The sequence below is a fragment of the Acanthochromis polyacanthus genome, chromosome 17 (genome assembly GCF_021347895.1).
Source record: "Acanthochromis polyacanthus isolate Apoly-LR-REF ecotype Palm Island chromosome 17, KAUST_Apoly_ChrSc, whole genome shotgun sequence".
In the NCBI taxonomy this organism is placed as follows: Eukaryota; Metazoa; Chordata; class Actinopteri; family Pomacentridae; genus Acanthochromis; species Acanthochromis polyacanthus.
This window is the reverse complement of record NC_067129.1, coordinates 25,375,450-25,398,561: the sequence shown is the minus strand read 5'-3', so window position 1 is coordinate 25,398,561 and position 23,112 is coordinate 25,375,450. Positions and strand designations below refer to the sequence as shown.

Here is a 23,112-nt window from a genome sequence, read left to right as displayed (position 1 = left end):
CAGAGAGTCAGAAGAGTGTCGTCTTGGAAAATAGGGCAGTGATTTACTGGAGGAAAGTTATTAGCTTAAGATAACTCATAATAGATTCTACAAGTTAAACAGACAGTCGCAGAATATTGATGGCCAGCTGACGTTACGTAACATAGCGGTAGCACATGGGGCCCGGTGCCAACTCAGTGTCGCTAACGTGAGTAAACTATTGATAGCTTTAAGCTAATATCTACACACCGTGATGAAACTGCTGATTGCATTTTCAGATGAGCTTGTTCAAATATTTTGCCAAGAAGAAAAAGACTCCTGATAAAGATGATGCTAGTCAGGTATCATTAGCCTTTTACTGACTCAAATGATGATGGTTAGGTAAAAAATTGTTTGCACTTGTAATCAGATGTGATGTGAGTGTAAATTATCTAACGTTAATGTTTTATCTAATCATATAAAACAAGTAACATTAGACAAGGAGGAGCAGTGGAACAAAGTGATGGTGCTTGAGAGTAGAGGAGAAAAACCTAAAGGGAAGCACAGGATATGAAGCTGTAAATTTCTGTACAACAGAGCCTTAGAGCTCCTCTATAAAAACAGCCCAGAAAAAATTATTGTTCTGAGCCTGGGTTCAAACTTTGTCACTGATTCTACAGCCCCATCAAGAAATTATCAATTACTGTTTTTATTTTTAATTATTGTACTTTATTATTTTATTTATTTTTTGTTTTTACATTCAGCCTTTGAAAAGCCATTTTCAAATTTCAATTTTTTCAAACAAATATTCAATATATTATATATATATATATATATATAATTGAAATTATTCAATAAATAGGTTTTAATAGTAAAATCTGCAGTCAAATGTTTTTTGTTTATGCCGCCACGATTCCCTGGCGAACCTGCCCCACTGCTGAAAAAAATTCTAGAGGAAGCAGTGCAGAGGGCTGAACTACGAAGGCAGTTTAACAAAGTCAGACTTTCTCTGTGAGTCAGCTTGACAAAAACTAAAACCTCAGTTGTGAAGGTGGTGATCAACTTTCTTTGCTAACTCAGACTTTCTGCTGCAAACTCATCCAGACAAACAGCAGCGTTTAACACATCATTTGACTCATTTTCTGTACAAAAAGGATTGCGTGCAGCTGCTTCAGTCAACAGGTTGTTTTAATGGAGAAAAATGAGGAACATAAAAATGTATGATGATTAAAAGCTCTGCTACTGCAAATGATGCAAGACAGGAATGCTGGCAGTAAAACGTTAAATGTGTGTGAATGTATTTATTTTTTCCGATGCACCTGATTATTTCTGACAGCTGCACAATGAAACAATCAAACTTTATATATTCAAACATGATACTGTGTTGAAGCGCATGTAGGTCTGACACGGTCTCATAATGATGGAGATCACTTTAATTTGTGGCCAAATCAAAGTGAAACTAGTGTTCCCGAATATTGAATATTCTCTGAAATAAATACTAATTAACTAATCAGTTTTTTGAATTTGTGTTCTATCAGCTGCAACATCAGCAGTTTAAAAGAACCATATATAAAAAGATATTTATGTAATTTCTTCATCATTACCAAAATACATGTGGGGTTCCCATGACTTTGAGTTTTAGTTGAATACCCCTGTACTTTACTATATATGTAAAATACACCACAGATGTCCGCCGGTCTTCCGCCAGGATGGTTATTTCTGTTGCCCGGTGTGCTCACTTCCACTTTTGATGCTTTTGCTATTCACTCGATTACTAAACTAATCAATAGCTGCAGCCCTAATCGCAGTTACTGATTACTGTGAGTTCTTTGCACAGGAGCCTGTGATATCTACAACACAAACTAGCAGTTTAATCTGGCATTCTGATAACTGTTAGCCTTGCCTCAAATTAATTTGACTGTGACTATTGAAAATAAGGCCGCTCTAGCTTATAATGGGCTTGGCACGATTAAATGGCAACTTCACATTGTGGATTTGGCTTATCCACCTTATTGTCACGACCACCGTGTTGGACAGTAGAGCGTTGGATGACGATATGCAGCTGTTAGTGGTGGAACAGGGTCGCCTTGATGAGGTTCAGTGACCCCAAATGTCGAGAAAATGTACATATGTGTTGAGAATCATTTTACTGGCTATGTGACACAGGTGAAATGTGCATGAGACCAGAGGACACAGCAGCATGATCATCAGTCCACTTCCAGATGAGACTGGCTGTAATATTTTACAAACTGGGCAGTTGTGGGGAATATTGCGTGGTTGCTCATCCATTTGGAGTGCACAGAATCACTGACGCAGCGCGTGAGATTAGAAGCAGCGGTCATGAAGTGGGCTAAGGTGTATGCATGCATGCATCTTATTTTTTTTGTGTGTGGGTGGTACTCCAGCTTGCGTAATCAGGGTTCCCAAAATTGAGACAAATTCTTATCCATGTTTGTGAAATCAGGATATGATGTTTACATGTGAACATCCAAAAGTGGGATACTTCAAAAACCCGATCATGATTGGGTATTCAGGTCCGTGTAAAAGCTGTCATTGAATCGAAGCACATTTCTGCTACCTTTGTTTTATTTCACATCATTTACTGGACACTTGTAAAATGAAAACAGGTTACAATTTGGTTTTCCCCGCTGTACTGAAAACAAAACCGGGATGCTATTGAACTGTGAATTTTCTGTACTGTTTCATTCCCAAACTCGGGTATTAAAAACTCTGTGTGTGCAGGAGCAGAAACATCTGAAACCTCCACAACCTAAAAGCAGGCAGCAGCAGGTTTCTACTTAACCCCTCTCTCTGTCTCAGTGAGCACACTCTCTTTGAATTTACATGCCCTGTTTGCCATCTTTTTGTAATGCCACTTAAGAGTTAGTGATTTGCATGACAGGAAATGTGCAATTTCTGTATCAAGGTGTCCAGAGCGTCAAGCTCATCAGATTATGAGAGTAACCTTGTCTCAATTCTCCTGTTATTATTTCTAAAAGTAAACAAATAAGATACTTGTGTGCTTTGATAGTTGATAACGTTGCACACAGCTAGCAGTTTTTCAGACTGTTTCATAATGTCCTCTATTGACCTGAATCCAAGTGTATTTATTCTGTGTGATTTTCATTGTGAAACTGGGCTTAGAGTTAATGTCATTCAAACAAATAGTATCAACATATTTTTAAAAAAGTAAACACTTTATCAAGAGACACCTTTTTTTTTTTTTTTTTTTTTTTTGAAACTTCAGTAATGCAATACTGGGCAACGAACACATAACTTAAAGCTTGATGTGTATAGTATGACAGTGTGTTCACCATGACAGTTGGTGCTCCCATATGTCTTCTTGTAAACACTGATGAACATTGCTATTAGTGACTGTGCCATCTGATCAAGTGTAAGGCTGCTCTATGCTGTGCTTCTACTCGTCACAGCAGAAACACGCACCAGTCTTGCTGCAATTGTAAATGGAGTTTTTGTGCTCTCAAGATTGACATTGTTTGCCCCAGAGAGTTCTTACTGGTTTATAAAAAGGCATGAAAACTCTAAAAGCTTTCCACTCCTCTCACCTTTTTACGGGTCTCTTTTCTGGTTTTTTTTTCCAGCTGAGGATGATGGGCTGTGGGAGAACGGTCTTTCCTACGAGTGTCGCACTCTGCTGTTCAAAGCCATCCACAACTTGCTGGAGCGCTGCCTCATGAATCGCAGCTTTGTCCGCATCGGCAAGTGGTTTGTCAAACCCTACGAGAAGGATGAGAAACCCATCAACAAGAGGTATGTTGACAGCACTTGTTCTGTCCAGTTCTTGTCCATATTTTCTCTTCTTTATGGCAGCGCTCTGCTCATCTACTAGGCGTTTTGCTGGCTTTTTTTCTAAACATTGCCCCTTTAGCCAGGTCATGTTGCTTGTTGTTGGTCTGTGATGCGTTCTTGTGCAGCTTAGGGAGATGAGCAGTGCTCCAGTAGACACCTACCGTTATGGTTGCATGTGTTATTGAGTATGTGGCATATTAGGTTTACGTTCTGTTTCCACTGGAGACTTGACATAAATAAATTATATGGTTGCTTTGGAGAGAGACAGATATTAAATAGTATGGATTGCACCAGGGATTTTTTGTGTTTTTGCACCAGATCTAGACAATAAACATTTGCATTTGACCTTTCTTTAACATGAAGCTGGACACTGCATGCTCAGCCCTGAGCAGGGCTGGGCAGATAGCAGTCCATTGAGTATGTTTGATTTACAAAAACCCACTGATGTTTTTTCTTATATAGTTTGCGTCCACACATTGGAATATATTTTTGTAACTGCAGCTTACATTATGAATACCAAGCCCACGTAAATCCCAAAAAACATAACCTTGCAACATGTGATTATGATCATTAATTTGCACTTCAAACGCAAATAGGAGGCGGCAACAAAAAGCACTTTGATTTAACCCTAAATAAAACGGGTCACTGTTTATTGCAGGTAGATGAATTACATTGCACATATGAGTCATATTTTGCAGAATGCATATTAAAATAAGCTGCTGTTATTCTGTCAAGGGAAAAGTACAACCTCCCCTTGAATGTAAAGCTGGTTTTATGAATATGTTCTCTTCTTGAAGGAAATACATTGCTCAAAAAGAGAATAATGAGCTGGAGTATGACAACAATTAAACATTTCAACTCAAACAAAGGATTGTAAATGGTTCTGCATTCATCTAATGTTATTGATCATTCAGAAAAGCCTGGATTGGCCTCAGTCCCAATCCTGTGAATCAGCTCAGGACATTCATGCATTGTACATGACTTTACAGCTGTGATATGAACGTTTTAGAAAAGTGAAAGAGGTGCCGTTGTACCAGCGCTGTCTGTGTCCTATCTCCCCTCTTACTCTGAGTGTGTTTGTGTACAGCTGAGGTATCCTCCTCCTCCTTGCTATCTGCTGAGCTGGATTTCTTGCCGTCGCTGTCTGGGCTTATTGATAACAGATGGAGACGTGGGTTATGAGGAGAAAGTGACCATAACAGTTTTTGCTGTGCACCCCCTCCACCTTCCTAACTCTTCCTACCTCGCCTCATCTCCGTTCTGAACACATAGCTATTACTTGAGAGCTCAAGCAGAGGTCTTTTTTAAAATTTTGTTCTGAAAATTATACTGTGAGGTGCCAGAGATGTAATGCTTGTGTATGAGAGATGTGACAATATGAAAGGACTCATTGCGGAAAAATAGCTTTAAAATGAAATGGGTTTGTTCACTAAACAGCTAGCGTACTCCCAGCTCTTTTTAGTATGCGCATATGGCAGTGTGTTAATGTTTTTGGAGGTGTTTGCCAAATTTCCCTGTCAGGTGATCATGAGAGCCATGCAGTGGCATAATCTTGTGTGTGCACAAATGTGCTTGTTTTTGTTTGCAGGCCAGTCATACTGTCCAAGTTAGAATGTTCAGAACTCTGCTGTCAGCTTGTCTTTATCATTACCACAGTGTAGAGTGTCAGACCGAGTTGCCAGGTTAAATGCAGACTCTTTGACATCATTCCATCTGTAGACAAAAAGTCACATCTCTCAGGATAAGTGAGATAGATTTTCATTTAAATGGATTGACAGACAGATGAATAGACAGAATAACACTGGAGATCAAGCTGATTCTCTTTTAAGCTGTACACATGCCTTGTTTTTAGCTCTATTGCCTCTTTACCCAGTATGCTGATGACAGAGGGCCCCAGTCAAGGGACAAAACAATGGTCTTTTCCTCTGCTATGGAATTCACAGGCCACCCTCCGTCTGTGTCTGGTTCTCTCTCTCCTCTCCCTCGCTCTCTCCTCTTCCCTCCATCCCCCTCTGCTGTCACGGAGCAGACTGGGCAGGTTATAAATAGTGGTGCAACCACCCTGAATCTCAGTTGTCGTCAAGGATGTTTTTCCTTTCGCCTTTGGTGTGATCCGCTGTGCCCCAGCCACGCTGGGATTTCGACAAACAAAGCACCACAAAACTGTGACGGAAATTCACTAGACCTCTTTGTTTTTTTTTTTGTTTTTTTTAATGTTACTGCTGTACCCAGACCAGCTGGTCTGACAGTGAAACATTTCTTGAGCTGCTATTGATGTATGGCTGTGGTGTTAGCAATTATTAAGTGGCACAAGTTGTTTTGTTTTTGTCTCTCTGAGACAAAGTAATGCTGACTATAGAATGCAGTCCTACTCTCTTATTTTTCTTTGCATGTGGTCTCCATAGAGGTAATCAAGTTTGTCTTAGCAGTACTGCCATAGAGAACACTGTTCACACACTTGGAGTGAGATCGAAAAGTTCCAGGGAATTCCTACTCTTGTTGTCCTGTGAAAACTGTGCTTAACTGTACATTGTTTTGTGCCTGGCATTCTGGGATACTATCCCTGCCCCCCATTAAATACTGAAACACACATTAGACTGATTACTTAACATTGTTTGCCAACACCTCTGTTCATCTGTCTTCTCTAACCAACTTGTTCACTTTTTATTGACAAGTAAGCCAAGCCCTATTTAGCATTGCGTCTTGTCTAAATTACAAGTGAACTTGTTGGAAGGAAAAGCAAAAATATCTTCAGCAACATATGTCTTTTGGTATGTGACTGTTAGTCTCATAAAATGTATTCGCACAGTGAAATTGTTTTCTTCAGAGGAAAATGTCTCAGGTCGTAGGGAGACAAACACTTAAATTGGGGATTACCACACAGCTATCTGACAACTCTTGTAATCAAGTTGATGGTTAGCTTAAATATTTAGATAGTCTAAAATACCTGGTGCTGAAACATCCCATATGTAGACTGAGGAGAGAGTCAAGTGTAAATTAACAATGCAAACACAAATTAATATCCAGCTTGTTTATACAATGCTATTTTTCTGTGTAGTTACATTTACATGTGGGGCTGCAACTAACAATTATGTTCATGAATTGATCTTCATGCTATTTTCTTGATTAATTGTTTTTGTATATAGGATGTCACGTAATAGTAAAAGAATACTTGCCAAAGGTATTTTGTTTTGGCTTGAAGAAGGCATTTGATGCCATCATCTTGAGGAAATTGGTTAGGAAATAGAAATTGTAAGCTGTAGAAGGCAACTGTTTTCTGAAGATATATATGATAAACAATTGATCAATAAAAATAATTGAAAGAATAATTGGTTATTCAAATCACTGGTAATCGCAGCCCAAGTTGATGATTAAATGTCTGTCTGTATTAAATCATTACAAGATCAAAGTCCTTTGAATCCACCATTGTGGCACTCTTCTCATTGTCAGTCATCTTCTTGGGTGTGCAGCTCAAATCAAATGTGCAGATGGGAAACACCAGAGACCACTCTGATCATCAGATAGCTCCTGTGCTGTATCCAAAGTCTCCAGTTGGTGGAGGCTGTAGCCAGCTGACAGTGCTCATAACCTCAACCCCAGACCTCAGCTTGTGTTAAAATGCTTACATCATCTCTCCGCCTCTCCCCTTCCTTGCTTCTCATTTTAGCCCGCATGTGTGGTACACGGTGCACAGCAAACTTAATTTTTCAGAACCTAATAACCATAAAGCAAAGAAAAACAATAGTGGCCTCACTTTTTGTTCTTTCATAGCATCATATTATGAATATTCAGACACATTTTTCCTTGAGAAGCCCATTTTTACGAATTTGCAAGAAAGATAAATACTTTAGGTTTGTTACAATGTAATATTGAGAAGGATTTTGTTGTTTTTTAAATGCATGCCTCTTTAATTAAATCATTGCATATTGATTGGTCAAAGCCTTTGTTTTTAACGGGAACTGAAAATGCAGCAGTATGTGTTGATACAGCTGACAGTAATTCTCTTTGTCTGGAGTGCAGGCGGCTCCAAGTTGTGCAGCCTGCTTGTTTCTGTGAACCTTATACTGCTAGGTAGACTGGCTTCAGGAAACACAGAGAAAGAGCGGGAGAGAACACAAGGGAGGAGGGAGGGAGTGAGGGAACGAGCAAGGGAGAGCTCCTTTTGGTTGTCATGGTAGCAGGGAAATGCACCCTGGGATCGCGTGTTTCCAAGGTGAAGTGGGATGCTTGTACTCTATTGGTCAGCTTCAGGCAGACTAACTCGTTGACTTGTTCCTAATTGGCTGCGTTACTGAAATTCAGAGCAACATTAAATCCAGTCAGCTTTGATGTCTCAATTTGATCAGGACAAAAGGGATATCATTTCTTTTCTCTGCTTGGTTTTCACACAGTATGTAGAGCAGCATTTACAAGATTTTCAGTGTATTCCAATTGCACTGCAATCGGAGAGTGTTGGACTACTACTCTGTATTTACATATATGTGTTTTTTGTTGTGCTTTTAGTCATTGTTGTCTGAGTGCCAGCGTCATTAGAAAATCAAGCTAGTGTGAAATGGGGTCAGTCTGCAGCAGCTCTTATTACAAGAGCAAATAATAATGAACAAATGCAAACCATAGTGATACAGTAACAAGTATGCCTGCATAAACACATCCAACTGTCTACACTTTATGATGTGGGTGAGCACATTCTTCCTCTATTGTTTCGGCCCAATGTTGGGAGTTGAATGTGTGAGTCCTGGTGCGCTGTGGCAGGCGGAAGCAGAGAGCAGCACTCTGTTAAGTAGGACAGTGCAGGATAAAGGGCCACTGCCTCCAGTCTGGGGCTAAAGTGCTAAATTTATCCCCTCCCTGCTCCCAGCACAACACAAACACACAGGGAGACGGGCATACAAACATGCTCGTCAACAAATGGCATGCAAGCCAGTCCACACCGAGGGCAGTCGCATAGCTGGCACACAAGGTTTTCCTTAGAATGATGAGTGCAAGGCATGGGGAATGCAGTCAGGAGAAACTGTATAGATAAAATGTGGTGTGCATTCAGAGCATTTGTGCCGATGTGGACGTACAGCACAACTTTGCACTTCTCCTTAATACCCTGCCCCTGACACTCAACCTCCTACCCCCAGGTCTTGCCTATACTTCATCAGTCTCTCTAGCAACAGGAACTCCAGGGAGACTGGGCTGTTGGGCCATGTGACCTGGCACTGGATAGATTACTGGAGAGATCCTGTCCAGTAGATAAATATGGCTCTTTAAGAAAAATGCCACAAATATTTTTATGGATATGGTTCATTTGCTTAGTTGCTGCATGATTATACATTATTGATAATCCATTTACTTTTTGCATGTTTTTAGTGTGGCATCTTACAGCGGAGTCCTTTGCACCACCGATCTGAGACAAACCATATCTGCTTTTATACCCACATTTGAATCATCAGCACTAAGGCAGATCATATCATCTATGCTGACTGCATTGCTTAAAACAATATTTATACATCAAATTATTGCCTGAGAGAAAGAAGTCAACTTTCCCCAAATAAATTTACATCGCTTGGCTTACTGAAGTGGATTATGGCTTTTTGTCATGGTGGTGAATGAGGTTTAGAATTTGATAGTGAACTGGACTACAGAAGCTAATGTGACTTTGATTAACACACCTCATGACACGATATACAGTGGAAAAAAAAAAACGTGTAGGCAGTGTGAGGAAACAAGACACAAACAGAAACTGGTAACACCTTGTTGTAAGATAATTCACTAATTTCCACTCCTAAATGCCTTCCTCATTTCCTCTAATACCAGCTACAGGCCCTGGGAGAACAAAGAATTCATCTCCCATTACAAAAGTTAACAGCCGTCATTGTCTTTTTATGTATTGTAGCACTGAGGAAACCCATTTTGGTGGAGGCAGTGAAATTCAAGGGTAGCAGCATGGACAAATTTCCTTATTCATAGAGGGAATCCTGTGTCTTTACATTTCCTCTGCTGCCTCATTTCCCCCGTTCTTCTCACCCTCCCACCTCCTCAGCCTCTGTGCCCTGCATTCCTCTCATTCCTACCAACATCCCATGTGACCAGAGGCTATGGCAGAGTACAGGGCCAAGCGAAGGTCTGAAGAAGTCGTCATAGTTAATCCGTCAGGCGTCACTCTCTCCCTGTCTACCCCTCCTGTCCTCTCTGTCCTATTCAAAGTAACTGTGATTCCTATGGTACTGTCTTTAATCCAGAGGTTCAGACTGATGGTCACATTTAGAGCAAATCCTTTATATGGTTTTGGACCTTTCACCTCATCACTGTAAACTACTAGGTGGTTGCAATGTAGCCTGAACTCACCTAAAATGTCCACGTTTGGCAAGCTAAATGTGGGTTTCAGTTTAAATCGTCTGCAGTTTCTAAAATTGCCACTAAAGAATTTTTGAGACATATTTGAGGTTTTTTGCATCCACAGTCCTATTACGGAGAGATATGTTACATTTCTTTTCAGTGGACAGATGACACTTTGCTGCCATCGGGTGAAACAACTCCTAGATTATCGTCTTCCTTCAAAGAGCAGTTTGTTTTACATGTAGATTACCTTAAGTCTTTATAAAGGTGGACAGAGACTGATTTTATAGTCGAAAGCGATTTTACAAGTGCCAAATTTTGTGGTTTTAAGTTGCTTGCACAAAATTCCACTTTCCCTCGGTAGAACTAAACAATAGAAGGGGATGTTGCCTATTTTGAAGAGGTGTGATGACTTGCTGGTTTCAGAAGTGCATTATTTGTGAATGCAATTAGAGTAACATGTTTTCAAAGCATCAACAAGCAAACTTCTACTGCCATGCACAGAACATGAAGAACAGCTCATTTCCGCAACATGAGATGTTGCAATTTAAAGCTTTGTTTGTTCTTCCCAGTTAGACATTATTTTTTGTGTTACAGAAAGCTTACACAGTCTTACCCACTACAGCTAATGCTGTCGGCTAATACTGTTGAAATGTATAAGTAGCACATACTGTAATGTGTTCTTCATGAAAATAAATCTACTTAATTTAAGGAGTCACAATAAAACATGTAATTCTTGGTAATCTTTGAAATGAATGATCTAGTATTGTGCAGAAGTTTTACGTGAACATAAAACAACACACATTTAAAGCAGCACCAGTTCTTCTTGGCACACTTGCTTTCAGTTTTACAAAGTACTTGGCTAGCAGATTGTCCCAGAAATCCTGGGCTGCATCCACACTAAGAGGTGTTCCTCTGCAGCTACGAGTGCACAGGGTCTGTTAGAGTCGGGATGTAAACTTTGTCAACTCCCCCTTTTTGGATGTCTGAGTTCAGCCCAAAATTTGTCTGTCTTCTTCAAGGGCTGCAGTGTGCAAACTCAGAATATGCAGATGCTGATCTACTACGTATGTATGGAGGAAACTCCTTCAAGATGACTCTTAAGTAGAGTAGAAAGTTGTATAAAAACAACAATGCATCCATGTGCATGTTGGCAAGGGAATGTAATCCAGGCTCCACACATATCACATGACCACTTATGTAAGTTAGGCATGCAGGTGCTGGTGTCAACATGATGCAAAGTGTTAATTGCATCTTTGTAGAAAAGACAACAGAGGAAGAACAGCAATGGCAACAGCAGGGTCAGATATTTCATTACCTGCACCACGATCTCAGTAGCACTTGCAGTTTGTTATGCATGTTGAATTAACCACTGGTAGTCAAGGCTAATGTTTTTGTTTCCTGTCATGCGATAGGAACATGACAAATCTGGGAGCAGCAATAGTGACAGAAAGGGGTACATTGTTCAGAAACTTCTCTGGACTTGAACGTGATGATGGATTTTTTTTCTATGCTGAAACAGGGGCAACAGTGTTAGAATCTCCATTTTTGAGATCCCAAAAGGGCAGAGTAGTTAGAGAAATTATGTGTTTTGAAATGAAAATTGCTTATTGTCGACCTAGCCTTGAAGAACTTGTTACAGTTCTTCAGGTTGTCTCATTGTCTTTTATCTCTTCGTGTAATGCTGTGATCACACCTTCTTTTGCTGGACTCCTGTGCAGCTGATGATAGTTTTTCAGGACTCTGGCTGGGGATAGCTGTCGTGCTCAGAATAAATCTGTGATTGATCAGATGCCTCCTTGATGGATTTGGATGATGGACAAGAACGTAAATGTATATAATGACTAAACCTTTTCCACACTACATGCACCATCAACTATTAACTTGATGCTGAAGTCTAGTTTCCCTCCAGAGAGTTAGCAGGCCTCTGGTATTTATTCTGACATTCACTGTGAGTTAATTAATTTGTTCAGTAGGACAGACAGATTATGTCTCCTTGTTAACCTTTCTGCAAATATTCCCCAAAATTTGCTCATGGCATTTAGTAATATTTTTGTGTTGAATGTGTCAAAGCTGCTAGTTAGAGTTAAAACCATAGTTTAACAGTTGTATAACATGATTATCAAAAGGTTTTCAGCTTGTTTAAAAGAAGCGTGGCAAAAGTAGGCCTTGCTTTTCTGGGTTAAGTGCAGAAGCCCAACTTTAATCCTGGATAAGACTGTCTAATTGTCCTTGGCTCTGAGTATTGAATATTTATTATTACAACTCGCACGTTTGTTGTCATGACTCAGTGCCTCAAGAGGCTTTTAAAGTGACTTAAAACTATTTCATTATCACATCACCAAAACAAATGCAATTCACAAACATATTCACAGTCTGTCTTGTCCTGCACAGTTAATTGTTTGTAAGCATATTATCTGCTCTGAATAGAATGCATATTTTCTCAAACACCTTTCAGCCTACGGTGATACACAAGTATCTCTTTCACAAGAAGGAACAGGTGCCGCATCACAATCGTGATACGGATGCAGTGATTATGTGAGCGTGGTAATGAGCATAATTACTGAAAATATGTTTTTCAGATGAGCAAAGGTATGTGACTCAGATTGAGAAAGCGGCTTTTTAAGCTGATGGCAGGTGTATTTTAAAGTTTTAATACTTGATTTTTAGAGTTTTTGTTTAATGGAGCACAGGAGAACTGAACAGATCGGTCAGCAGGAGTAATACTCAGCGCATATGTTATGTGTAGTTAGCTTTGTGCTCGGGCTGGGCGAGAAATCGAATTAATTCGATTAAATCGCCTTTTTAAAACCTGACAATTTGAAAATTTGCCAAATCGTAAAATCTAGGCGAGCTTAAATATATAAAGATACAGATTCTTCTTCTGCCTTTTACGACTTGTGCACTGGCGTTTGCTTCCACCTCTCATCTCCATCCGCCAAAACACTCACACCCCCGTCATGGCGGAGACAACAGCAGACGAAGACAAAAATCGATTAAAATCGTAATTGTCCAGCTAGGGCTGGGCGATATGGCCAAGAAATAAAATGTCGATTTTATTTATTATCGCCTGGCAAACCTTCGTTTTCCAGAAGGTATTGTTTTCAGCTGCATGGTCTTCCTTGCTTGCTTGCTTGTCTGTAACAATTTGGTTTCTGCGGGATAACTCGATAAAATATTGATGTAGCCTCACCGTATTTGGTACACAGGTGTACCATAACAAGACACAGGTCAAGTTCGCATTTGGTGACTGTGACCTCATTTTCAAGGTCACAGGGGTCATCTTTGTCGCCGGGCGGTCCAAGTTTGGTAAAACTTCTTGTTTGTTTTGTTTTTTTTGTTTTTTTTTGGTCATCTTGGACGATTACGATTTTAATCGATTTTTGTTGTTTCTTTGCGCTCTGTTTGCTATGGCTAGTGCTAGCCATGCCGCACTCCCGTAGCTGCGAGCACTCTTCCCATTCTTTAGGATGCCTCTGCTGGAGGTGCTGAAAGAGGTTAGTTGTGCTGCTACTCTTCGTTTTCACAGTACTTTTGCAAACCTTGCACATGACTGTAGTTTCCTCTGTGTCAGTCTTCCATTTAATCGATGTAACATGAGGCCCTTTTCTCGCGACCGACTCTTCGTCTGCTGTTCTGTCCGCCATGACGGGGGTGTGAGTGTTTTGGCGGAAGGAGATGAGAGGCGGAAGCAAACGCCAGTGCACAAGTCGTGAAAGGCAGAAGAAGAATCTATATTGTTATATATTTAAGCTCGCCTCGATTTTACGATTTGGCAAATTTTCAAATCGTCAGGTTTTAAAAAGGCGAATTAATTGAATTAATTCGATTTATCGCCCAGCCCTACGCCCAGCCCTACTTTGTGCTAAGGTTTCTTTGCCAATAGCCCCATAAAAGCAATAGGCAAAAAACAAAAACAACGACAGAGTATCAAACAAGAATCACCTCAAGTCTTATCAGTCTCTGTCTGTCTAGTCCCCAGAGGAAATTAAAATGTCTTTTGTCTTATACAAAACATTTATCTAGCAAATAACATCCAAAACTAGTGAGCAAATAGTTCAGAGAACAGAAATGTGGTCATGGAAGCAGGTGTATTTAAGGAACCTGCATATGTGAGAGTGTGTGTGCATGTCTGTGTCCTTTTGTGTGATACAGCCTAAACGGGGAGCTGGAACCTGACTTCCTGTCAGGGTTATGTCAGTATTATCTTTAGTCAACTCTGGCTGTATCCCCGTGTGACTGTGATACACTTGCAGAGGATTGAATTCCTCCTCTTTTTATGGACTTGTCGTTCTATCGCTTTCCATTTCTCTTCTCCTTCCAAGTTTAATCTGACATATATAAAGAGGCTCAGCCCCCCTCTCCATTTGTGGCAGAGGGAAATCAATTCAAAGTAATAGAGCTCTGCATGTGTGAAAGTGCTGGCCTTAAGAGTTTTAGCTGAGGGTTTTCTCCAGCACCTTGTCTCTCGTGTAAAGTCTGCACTAAAGCTAGATCTGGTGTGTGTCTCTTTGTGTGTTTTTGTGTTTGTGGTACTTTGGCAGTAGACAGTGCTGTTGTTTCCCAGTGGTCAGGTGGCTAGACAGTAGGGAAGATTATATCACCCTGGAAATGTGTCCTCTAATTCACTGCTGTTTACCACATTCATTCCCTTTTTCTCCTATTCTGCCTCCTTTATTTGTTTTATCTTTCACTGCTGAGCCAAATGAAGCTGTTCAGTTTCATTCTCATGGCATGTTTCCTTTCTCATGTCAAAACTCAATGTGGCATTTGATATGAAAGCCAAATTTACGCTGCCTTTCAGTGCTAAGTATGACATCAGCTATCAGGCAATTTAGGCATGAACACTGTTGCTCAGGAAAATAGCCTCCTTGCTCTTTCCAAGAAAACGCTTTAATCACTCACTACGGTTTCTCAGCAAGTCTCTGTTACATCACTGTCCAAAACAATTTATCCATGCTCTTATTACTGTAAGCTTCGGTTCCAGAAAAAAAGATTGTTTATTAATGCTGTGCCAGAAACTGTGCCCATGCAGCATGTCCTGTCACTGCAGCAGCACATGACCAGTCAAAACATGTTTACATGCCCCAGAATGTAATAACAAGCTGTTGCAAATGGCAGATATCCATGAACAAGAAAGACCAGAGGTGACTGCTGGATACAGTAAAGCAAAATGGCCAGCAGTGGGATAAAGTCTCTTTTCCCAGAGGAAGGCACACTTGTTGTTGTTGTGCTGAGGAAGTGTACATAAGCTAAACGGAAGCTCAGTTCTTAGAGCGCAGCCAGCCAAGCCCAACAAACATCTGTGGAATGTCACAGCTTGACAGTACCTTCCTTTTTCTCCCATCTCTGAGCCGTTGTTCCCACATCAGGCTCCATGGTGTACAACCTACTTTTCATTCACCTCAGATCAAAGTTCATATTTGCTTTGTAATCCTGCATGCATGTGCATTCATCTCATACCTAAACAGAAACACATTGACCCCTCAGCACAGTGGGTAGCTAATGGTCTGGGAGAGTTATGGCATTTTTTTTTTTAAAGCTTTAACAGGATTTGTTTCACATTTTCTTATTTTCTTCACAATCTAGTAAAACATAAAACTCTGAAACTGTGTTTAAATGATCAAAAATAAAATGAAAAAACAATATGCACAAAATTTTTGCAGCTTATGTAGTGAATGAAGGAATCTGGATGCTCTGTCTCTGTAGGTTTACACGGGCAACTGCTTTTGTTCCATTTGTTGAGACAACAAGCCACAAATTCATCTGCTGGCAAGCCTGGATGCAGATAACACACAGACGATAATGAGATGATGTTTCTCCCAGTGTAATTGTTTTATTCTGAAAGAACAATCCTGTTTCTTTTCACTCCTGCACTGGCACATTGTTGATTGCTAGATAGAGAAATACAGTGGTTTGGAGGGAGTAAGAATTTATGCTTGTGAGACCACAAGTTTTGGTAAATATAAGATTATTCATTAAAGCAGATCAGCCAGCTGAAATATGAGTCCATTCACTGATTAGTTGATCGGCACATTTGCACAGACAATTTGTTGGCAGGACAAATCAAGCAATTTAAAGACTCAAGGGCTCTGAAGAATTGTGGAGGGCATTTCTTGACCTTTTGTACATGAAACAATTCATTCATCAATTTAGAAGTATTATAGGCAGATTAATCCATAATGATAAACGTTAAGCAGTTTCAGCCCTAAAGATTTGCAGTAAACAGTGGAAAAATTTAGAATTTTGACATAGGATGCTGTGCTGTTTGTGTTAGTTGGTGCAGGTAAAGTGAAAAAGCTCTCAGATGAAGTAAAATGTCAGAAGATCTGCTTCGTACACAGCTGTGCTATAACTGACATGTGTTATTCGTTTAAAAAAAGAATGTCGTCGATAAACTTTTGAATGGATGAAGTAGTCATCCTCTGGTCATCTGTTTGTGGTGCTGCATAGCAGAGTATTCATGAGGCAGTGATAGAGGCTGTCAGTCCCACTCAGTTCCCTCCTTTGCTCTGGTCTCCTCCCGCTGCTGCACAGGTCGCTACTGGTCTTTGACACCTCATTTCCATGGCATGCCAGCTGAAGGCAAATGTGCCCACCTGCCTTCCTTTGTACGTGGCCCTGCTTCAAATCCTCCCTGGATTATCTTATTGTCTCCTTACTGAGCCAAAGGCCACTAGCCATTTGCATCTGAGAGGTGGAGTGGGGAGTGCCTGTGTCGACAATGAGAGTGATGTGTGAGCGAGCGAGCGCTGTGTGTGACGGCGAGGAGAGGAAAAGGAGAGAGCAGATCAGAGAGCAGCCCGAGCCATTTGCCAGTTAAAAGATGAAGAGCAGAGGAGAGAGAAGTGGGTGGAAAGGTGGAGACAGAGGAAAAAAGATGATTAAAAGATCTTGTTGTTGTTTTTCAGGCTACAACAGCAACCTGTTCTCCTTTATAGTCTTTCTCAACATGACAGACACATAGAGAGGCACATAAAATGTAAAGTGAGATCCAACAGATCTAGTTAATGAACATAATATTCTGACAAGTATCAAGTTGTTTTGAAGGCTGTTTACTTCTGTATATTAGTTACGTGGAATCCAGCTGTATCACGTTTTTTCTCCACTGTTTAATGTTTGTTTGAATTCCTCCTATAATTAGGAAAACATACAAGATGAGAAAAATTTCGCCTTTTTGAACAGGGATTTCTTTGTCCATTAACTTGTGCATAGTGTGGTGCTGACAGGTGGTGTTTGAATTGCATGCATGCACAATCTTCTGTGGCACTCAACTCTGTCCTTGGGTTTTAGCCTTTTTTTTGAAGAGCTAGCAGTATCTTGCTGCAGGGGAGATGACATTCTAAAATCCCTGAGAACCTGAGTCTCGAGGCAGGTCCAGCACACTATAGCAGACACAATGTGTCACGGATTAGGACCCCTAAGGGGTCCTGCAGGGAATTCCTGAGGACCCTTAGGCGAAGTACGGACTTTCAAATGAAACCATAATGAATTTATGACTTAATTTGGAGTTGAGGCAGAAGTGGGGCTTTGGAGGGATGTCTGTGTTCCTTAAACAGCATGAGAAGCCACTGTGATGGACAGTGAAGCAGTGGAACATAAACCGCCCTGTGAAACAGCAAAATGTTGATTTTACACAAAATAAAGCGAGCTAAAGATGTTTTTTTTTTCTTTTTTACAGTTTATAGACAAACAGGCTAGTTTATAAATACACACATTCCCCCAATCATACAGCACCCTCCATAATTATTGACACTCCTGGTTCAGATGTGTTCTTTAGCTTCTAATAAATCAATTTTTTACTAAATAATATAGGACCACAATGAAAAAATAGGAAAATCCAACCTTTAACTCAAGTGCATTTGTTCAGTGGGGAAAAAAATCACACATTAAGAAAAAATTCTTTTACATCAAATCATGTGTGCCACAATTATTAGCACCCCTGATGTCAATACTTTGTACAACCTCCTTTTGCCAACAAAACAGCAGCTAATCTTCTCCTATAATACATTTTTCAACAATTTTAAGTGTGACAGTTTGCTTCTGCAATAAAACTTGAATTTATTTTAAGCTTTTCAACGCATCTTAACCGGGGGGCCAATTATGGAGGGCACTCTACGTATTGCACATCCTCAATTACCTCCCTTTGCAGCTATCAGTTTAGTTTGCTTATTTATTTATTTAATTTTTTTCAAACTTGTCTTAACTTATTTTTTATGTCATGTATTTATCATGTATTTTTAATAGCATATGTTGTGTTTTATTGTGTTGCAGTGCAGCTCGATGTCTTCCTTGTCCAAGACAAGTTTCTCCCACGGGAGACAATAAAGTGAACTTGACTCGACTTGTATCACCTGTTTCCTAGTCAGACTGCTAAGCTAATCAGCTGCTGGCTGTAGTTTTATATGTGCTGTACAGACATTAGAGCAATAGAATTTATCTAACTCTCAGCAAGGATCAAAGTAGAAACATGTCAGGATAATAGTTGTTAAATCAGTGCTGCGGCTTCCCAATAGTTACACTTGACCTGCTCACCTCATCTCAGCTACACACACTTTTGCCAGCTGCTGTTTGCAAGTGTATGTGTATCCTACATGCTGTGGTGTGTGTCTGCGCTCATGTTTGTAGAACCGGCAAGCTGTGTATGTTTGCACAAGAACTGAATTTGGCACGATGCTGTGTGTTTGTGTGTGCCACATGTGTGGACACGACTACTGCACACAGACGGACTGACAGATCAAACAGGCTTGTGCTGCATTTTGTCACAGTGCAAGCATTTCTGAATCCAGTTCCTGTTTAGTGTGTCTGTGAGAGAGGCAGTGGAGAGGAAGTGTGTCATGTGTTGCTGTTGATGTTGTGGTGCTTACTTGTTGCGCTGACCAAGCACCTGTTGACACTCAAACTATCTGTTATTAGTGTACAAAAATCATTACATTTATTACAGCTAACCTGCAGGAGTATCTTACTGTCTTCTGGTCACTTAAAAGGCTAAAATCACAGAAGCAAATTGTAAAAATATGTGTATTTTTTTTCAGGCTGCACTTCAAAATTTGAGCTTCAGCGGCTTGACAAAAACAGAATCATGTGACATTTAGATATTTAAAGTGATATTTTCATATAGACTATTCTCTACTGGGTAGTAATATGAGCATGTAGAGTGAGAATGGTTAAATGTCAACAGCTGGCATGTCTGATAATCTTCTTAACAGCTGACACTGACAGAGCAATCTGTACAATCACATTTGTAAAGGAATTGATTTCAGTCTGGTGTGTGTGTGTGTGAGAGTGAGAGAGAGACGTAACTGGGTTGTACTTCTGCCTGCTGAGCCACAGATGGCAGCCCTCTACCTCAAGCTTACAAGTGTCCTGAAAACACAGATGTGTGTGAATGTGTGGTGTCAGGTTTTCTTTGCATGTGAGAGGAGAATGGTACGCTGTATTTCTGTTGATGTCTGCAGAATACACTGGCACATTTTGTCTCTCTCTCTGTAGTCTCTCACTTGCTGCTACTCCCCTTCCCCTGTCATTCTCCAGGGCCATTTCCCCGCTCTTCCTCCTCGTATATCAATAAACCCCAATATTAACAAGATGGCCTGTTGGTCAGCAACATAGACAACAACACTTTTAGTTGCTCGACCAGCTGATCGGTGGAGAATAGAGCCAGAAATAACCTGCCCTTACTATCCTTTCTTGCTCCAAATTTGCTACTTCTTTCTCCATTTGGCTCCATGTGGTGCAAATGCTTTGTGTGTCTATCTTTGTTGCTTTTCTGGCTGTTTGTCTCACATGCAGCTGGTGGTTTGGTGACATGTCCTACCTCAGGACTGGGTGGGTACACTGCAGTCAGAGGCCTGGTGTAGTTTACTACTTGGGCACCTGAGCAGTGTTACAAAGGTGTCTTTGCTCTCTGTGGCAGCATGTGGCCGAATTCCCCAGATGTCTTTTCACAACCTCACCTGGCTACACACCCGTGTTTTCTTTGGTCTGCATTAGTCCTCCTGCTGCTATAAAATGTTATGTCTTTTACATTTTATCCCACCTATGCCACTGGGCAGTAAATCCCGCTAAAAAACATTCATGCTGACAGTAATGAATTAATTTATTACACTAAAGGTCAGAGCAGGATGATGACCCCAGATGTTTTATTTTTTATTTTCTTAACTAATGAGGCATTCTGTAAGTGATGACGCTTTCATTAAAAGTATGAGAAGTGACCCAGCTTATGGCGAGTTGTTTCCTTTAGTCATTGTGCAGTTCTTAATTCAAATGTCCAACTTTTTTTAACTCTATTGCAGAAATGTGAATGTTGTTCCTTCAGTCTGTGTGTACTCAAACAACACAAAAACCTATATGCACTGTATTTTTATTGCTTAAAGAGTATTTTAAATAAATGGCGGAATTAGGCTCAAGGCGAGAAGATATTTTGGAGTTGTAGAAATGACATAAACAATCAACTTCTTGGGATTGTTCAGGGGGTTATAGAGCGGAGGTTTATCCCTCACAAATGATCTTTGACTAGCGCAGACATCGGACCGGTGTTTTGTGACATTAGGGAGTGCCGTTGCTTGGATGTTACGTTGTAATGTTACTTTGTTTTGTCTTTAATTGGGACTTTCATTCTTTTATCCTTGTGTTGACTGACTCCTAAAACTGAAAAAACTAAACAAAAATCAGCTGCACCAAGTAATCATCAGGTACTTGATATTAGTCTCAGCTTTTTAGAGGACAAAAACGTATTACCCTGTTGGTGAGGGTCCATAGGGTCACATTTTGCAAGTGGCATGGACAACAGCCAAGCAGATCAATTTTAGCCTACCATCCAGTTACTCATTGAATTAACAGTAATTAGTGTTATATAATTTGACTTCTGGAAATGTTTGTCAGAGCAATGTGACAAAATATTTTTTCGCATTCAAAAAGTAACCTTTGCATCCAAACGGCAAAGAATTCTGCAATCTAGAGGCTAGCAATAATGCCGTGGAGCAGGAGGATCAGATCCAGATTGATTTTTTTTTTCTAGCTGCTACTGATGCTCTAAATATGCCCAGATCAGACCCAGTACTCACCTTTGGGATTAGGACATCTCTAACAAGAAACAATATTATCCGATGTTCGACACGTGCAGAACGCGTTTAAATTTCATCCATTTGAATGAAATTCAGTTACTTATGAAACAGAAAATCCTTGTGGCACAAATAAACTGAATAGAGGAATGGTTTATGATTTCAAGTTGGCAGATATTGGAATGTATGGTCAACCATGTTATATGGACTCAGAAAACTCAGGTACTTTGGTCATCTCATAAGAAAAAATGCCCATGTAGAGTTTCCCATTGCAGTGACCTGCTTTATGGCATTGCACTGCATTGAAGCGAAAGTTGAGCAAGATTCAACCTTGCTGCTGGATGAACAGAGCTCATTCTGTTCTTCTACATTGACATGATTTTTCCGTTCAGCTCTAATGTTTTTTTTAATAGTCAAAAACAAATTAAGTAAGCATGTTCCAAAACATTTTCAGTGTTAGCAGTGCAGAAATACATCTTGTATGTACAGCTCTACAAAGAAACACGGAACAAATTGTGCTTTGATTGACACCCGTCTGATTAGTTAGATTGCTGTCTGAAGCTTTGTATTTTTTTTCTATCGATTGGACAGCTGATTTCTCTCAGAACATTCAGTTACTCAGTCTGCTGAAGCCTTACAGTGTCCTTAGGTGAACTTGTAGAATGCATTTTTCCAGAGACCGAGGCTTGTGAAATTTGTCCCCTCATCACTTCCACTGTATAAGGAGGGTGTTACTGTTGTACTGAGAGGAGGAATGGTTACAGTGATCAGCAACTTAATTTGCTTCATACAGGCACGTGAGTATTGTATTAAACAACTTTCCTTAATGGCGGTAACAGTCCATCATCCAAACACCAAATATGTGCATTTGGGGTAGCTCTGCTGAAGATATCAGTCTCTCTTTGGCTCTGACTCACCCACCTTCCATCTGTAAAATTAGAATATTCTACATTCGTAAGCATTCACAGGACTGGAACTATGTTATTTTACAGAAAAAAACAAGTGTAAGATGAATGTCAAGCTCCGGGGGGCTTAGGGCATCTCTCCATTACGTAGGTGGTATTATCTTATTGAAGTGCTCTCTCATTCTCCCAGTCTCTGTCTGCCTCGCTCTCCTTTTTTTCTTTTTTTCTTTTTTTTGCTCCTTTCCTTTAATCCTCTGCAGAGTAGGTGTGTCACAGCACCAGTGACATGGAGAGAAGACTGATATTTGCTTAACCAAATCCTCAGAGGAGGCAACCCTCTTTGATCCACTTCCAAATTCACTGCGTCAACTCTCATTTGGTCATTCCTCACTTGCGCTGTCTCTCGTGCTCTCTGCTTTGTGTGTGTGTGTGTTCGACAAGAGAGAGGAAAGCCCGCATACAATGCCCTGCATTTTGCCTTGTTCCTCTCTCCTTCTGTTTGCCTCATCCTTGCTTTCCTCTCGAACTTGTCTTTTTTTGTTGCGCGCTGCTGAGGTCAGACTGGCACAGGCAGGCGTTGAAAGCAGAAGAAGAGCTGTTGTGTGAGTGCGAGAAGGAGAGAGAAGGTACTGTTGTAGCTGAGCTTATTGGCTACAGTGCCAGGGTTAGTCAGGGCTTGCCCCTTTGTTTTACACACAGCACCATCCACACTCAACAGACAGAAGCACATTTTCACTCACAAACCACCTGTGTGCGTTGCTGTTTTGACTGACTTGCATCCTGACCTCTGCACACGTCGTTTAAATGTCGACACTTTAAATTCCCACAAGCGTGTGTCATCTGGTGAAGGGATTACTAGTGAACATAATGCTGGAAGGATGCAGGACACACCTCATTATCAGTGTGGCTATCACAAGAATTTCATGCAGGCATACAAGGCATTTTTCTATCAGATTAGCAGTTTCTTCTTTTACTCCCTTGTATCTATCTCTGGCTTCATCTTTTATTTCCAGAGTCTCAGTCATGTTGCAGCAGAATATGAGTGAGAAGAG

The 23,112-nt window shown here is 40.4% G+C and overlaps 1 protein-coding gene across 1 annotated transcript in view; it reads left to right on the top strand.

The window, feature by feature from the left end:
• The window catches only part of med13a (mediator complex subunit 13a), an 88,394-nt gene that overhangs the window by 19,206 nt on the left and 46,076 nt on the right, over window positions 1-23,112 (top strand). The window contains 1 exon segment of the mRNA XM_022204338.2: window positions 3,561-3,729. Within this exon segment, the coding sequence (XP_022060030.2) occupies window positions 3,561-3,729 (169 nt within the window).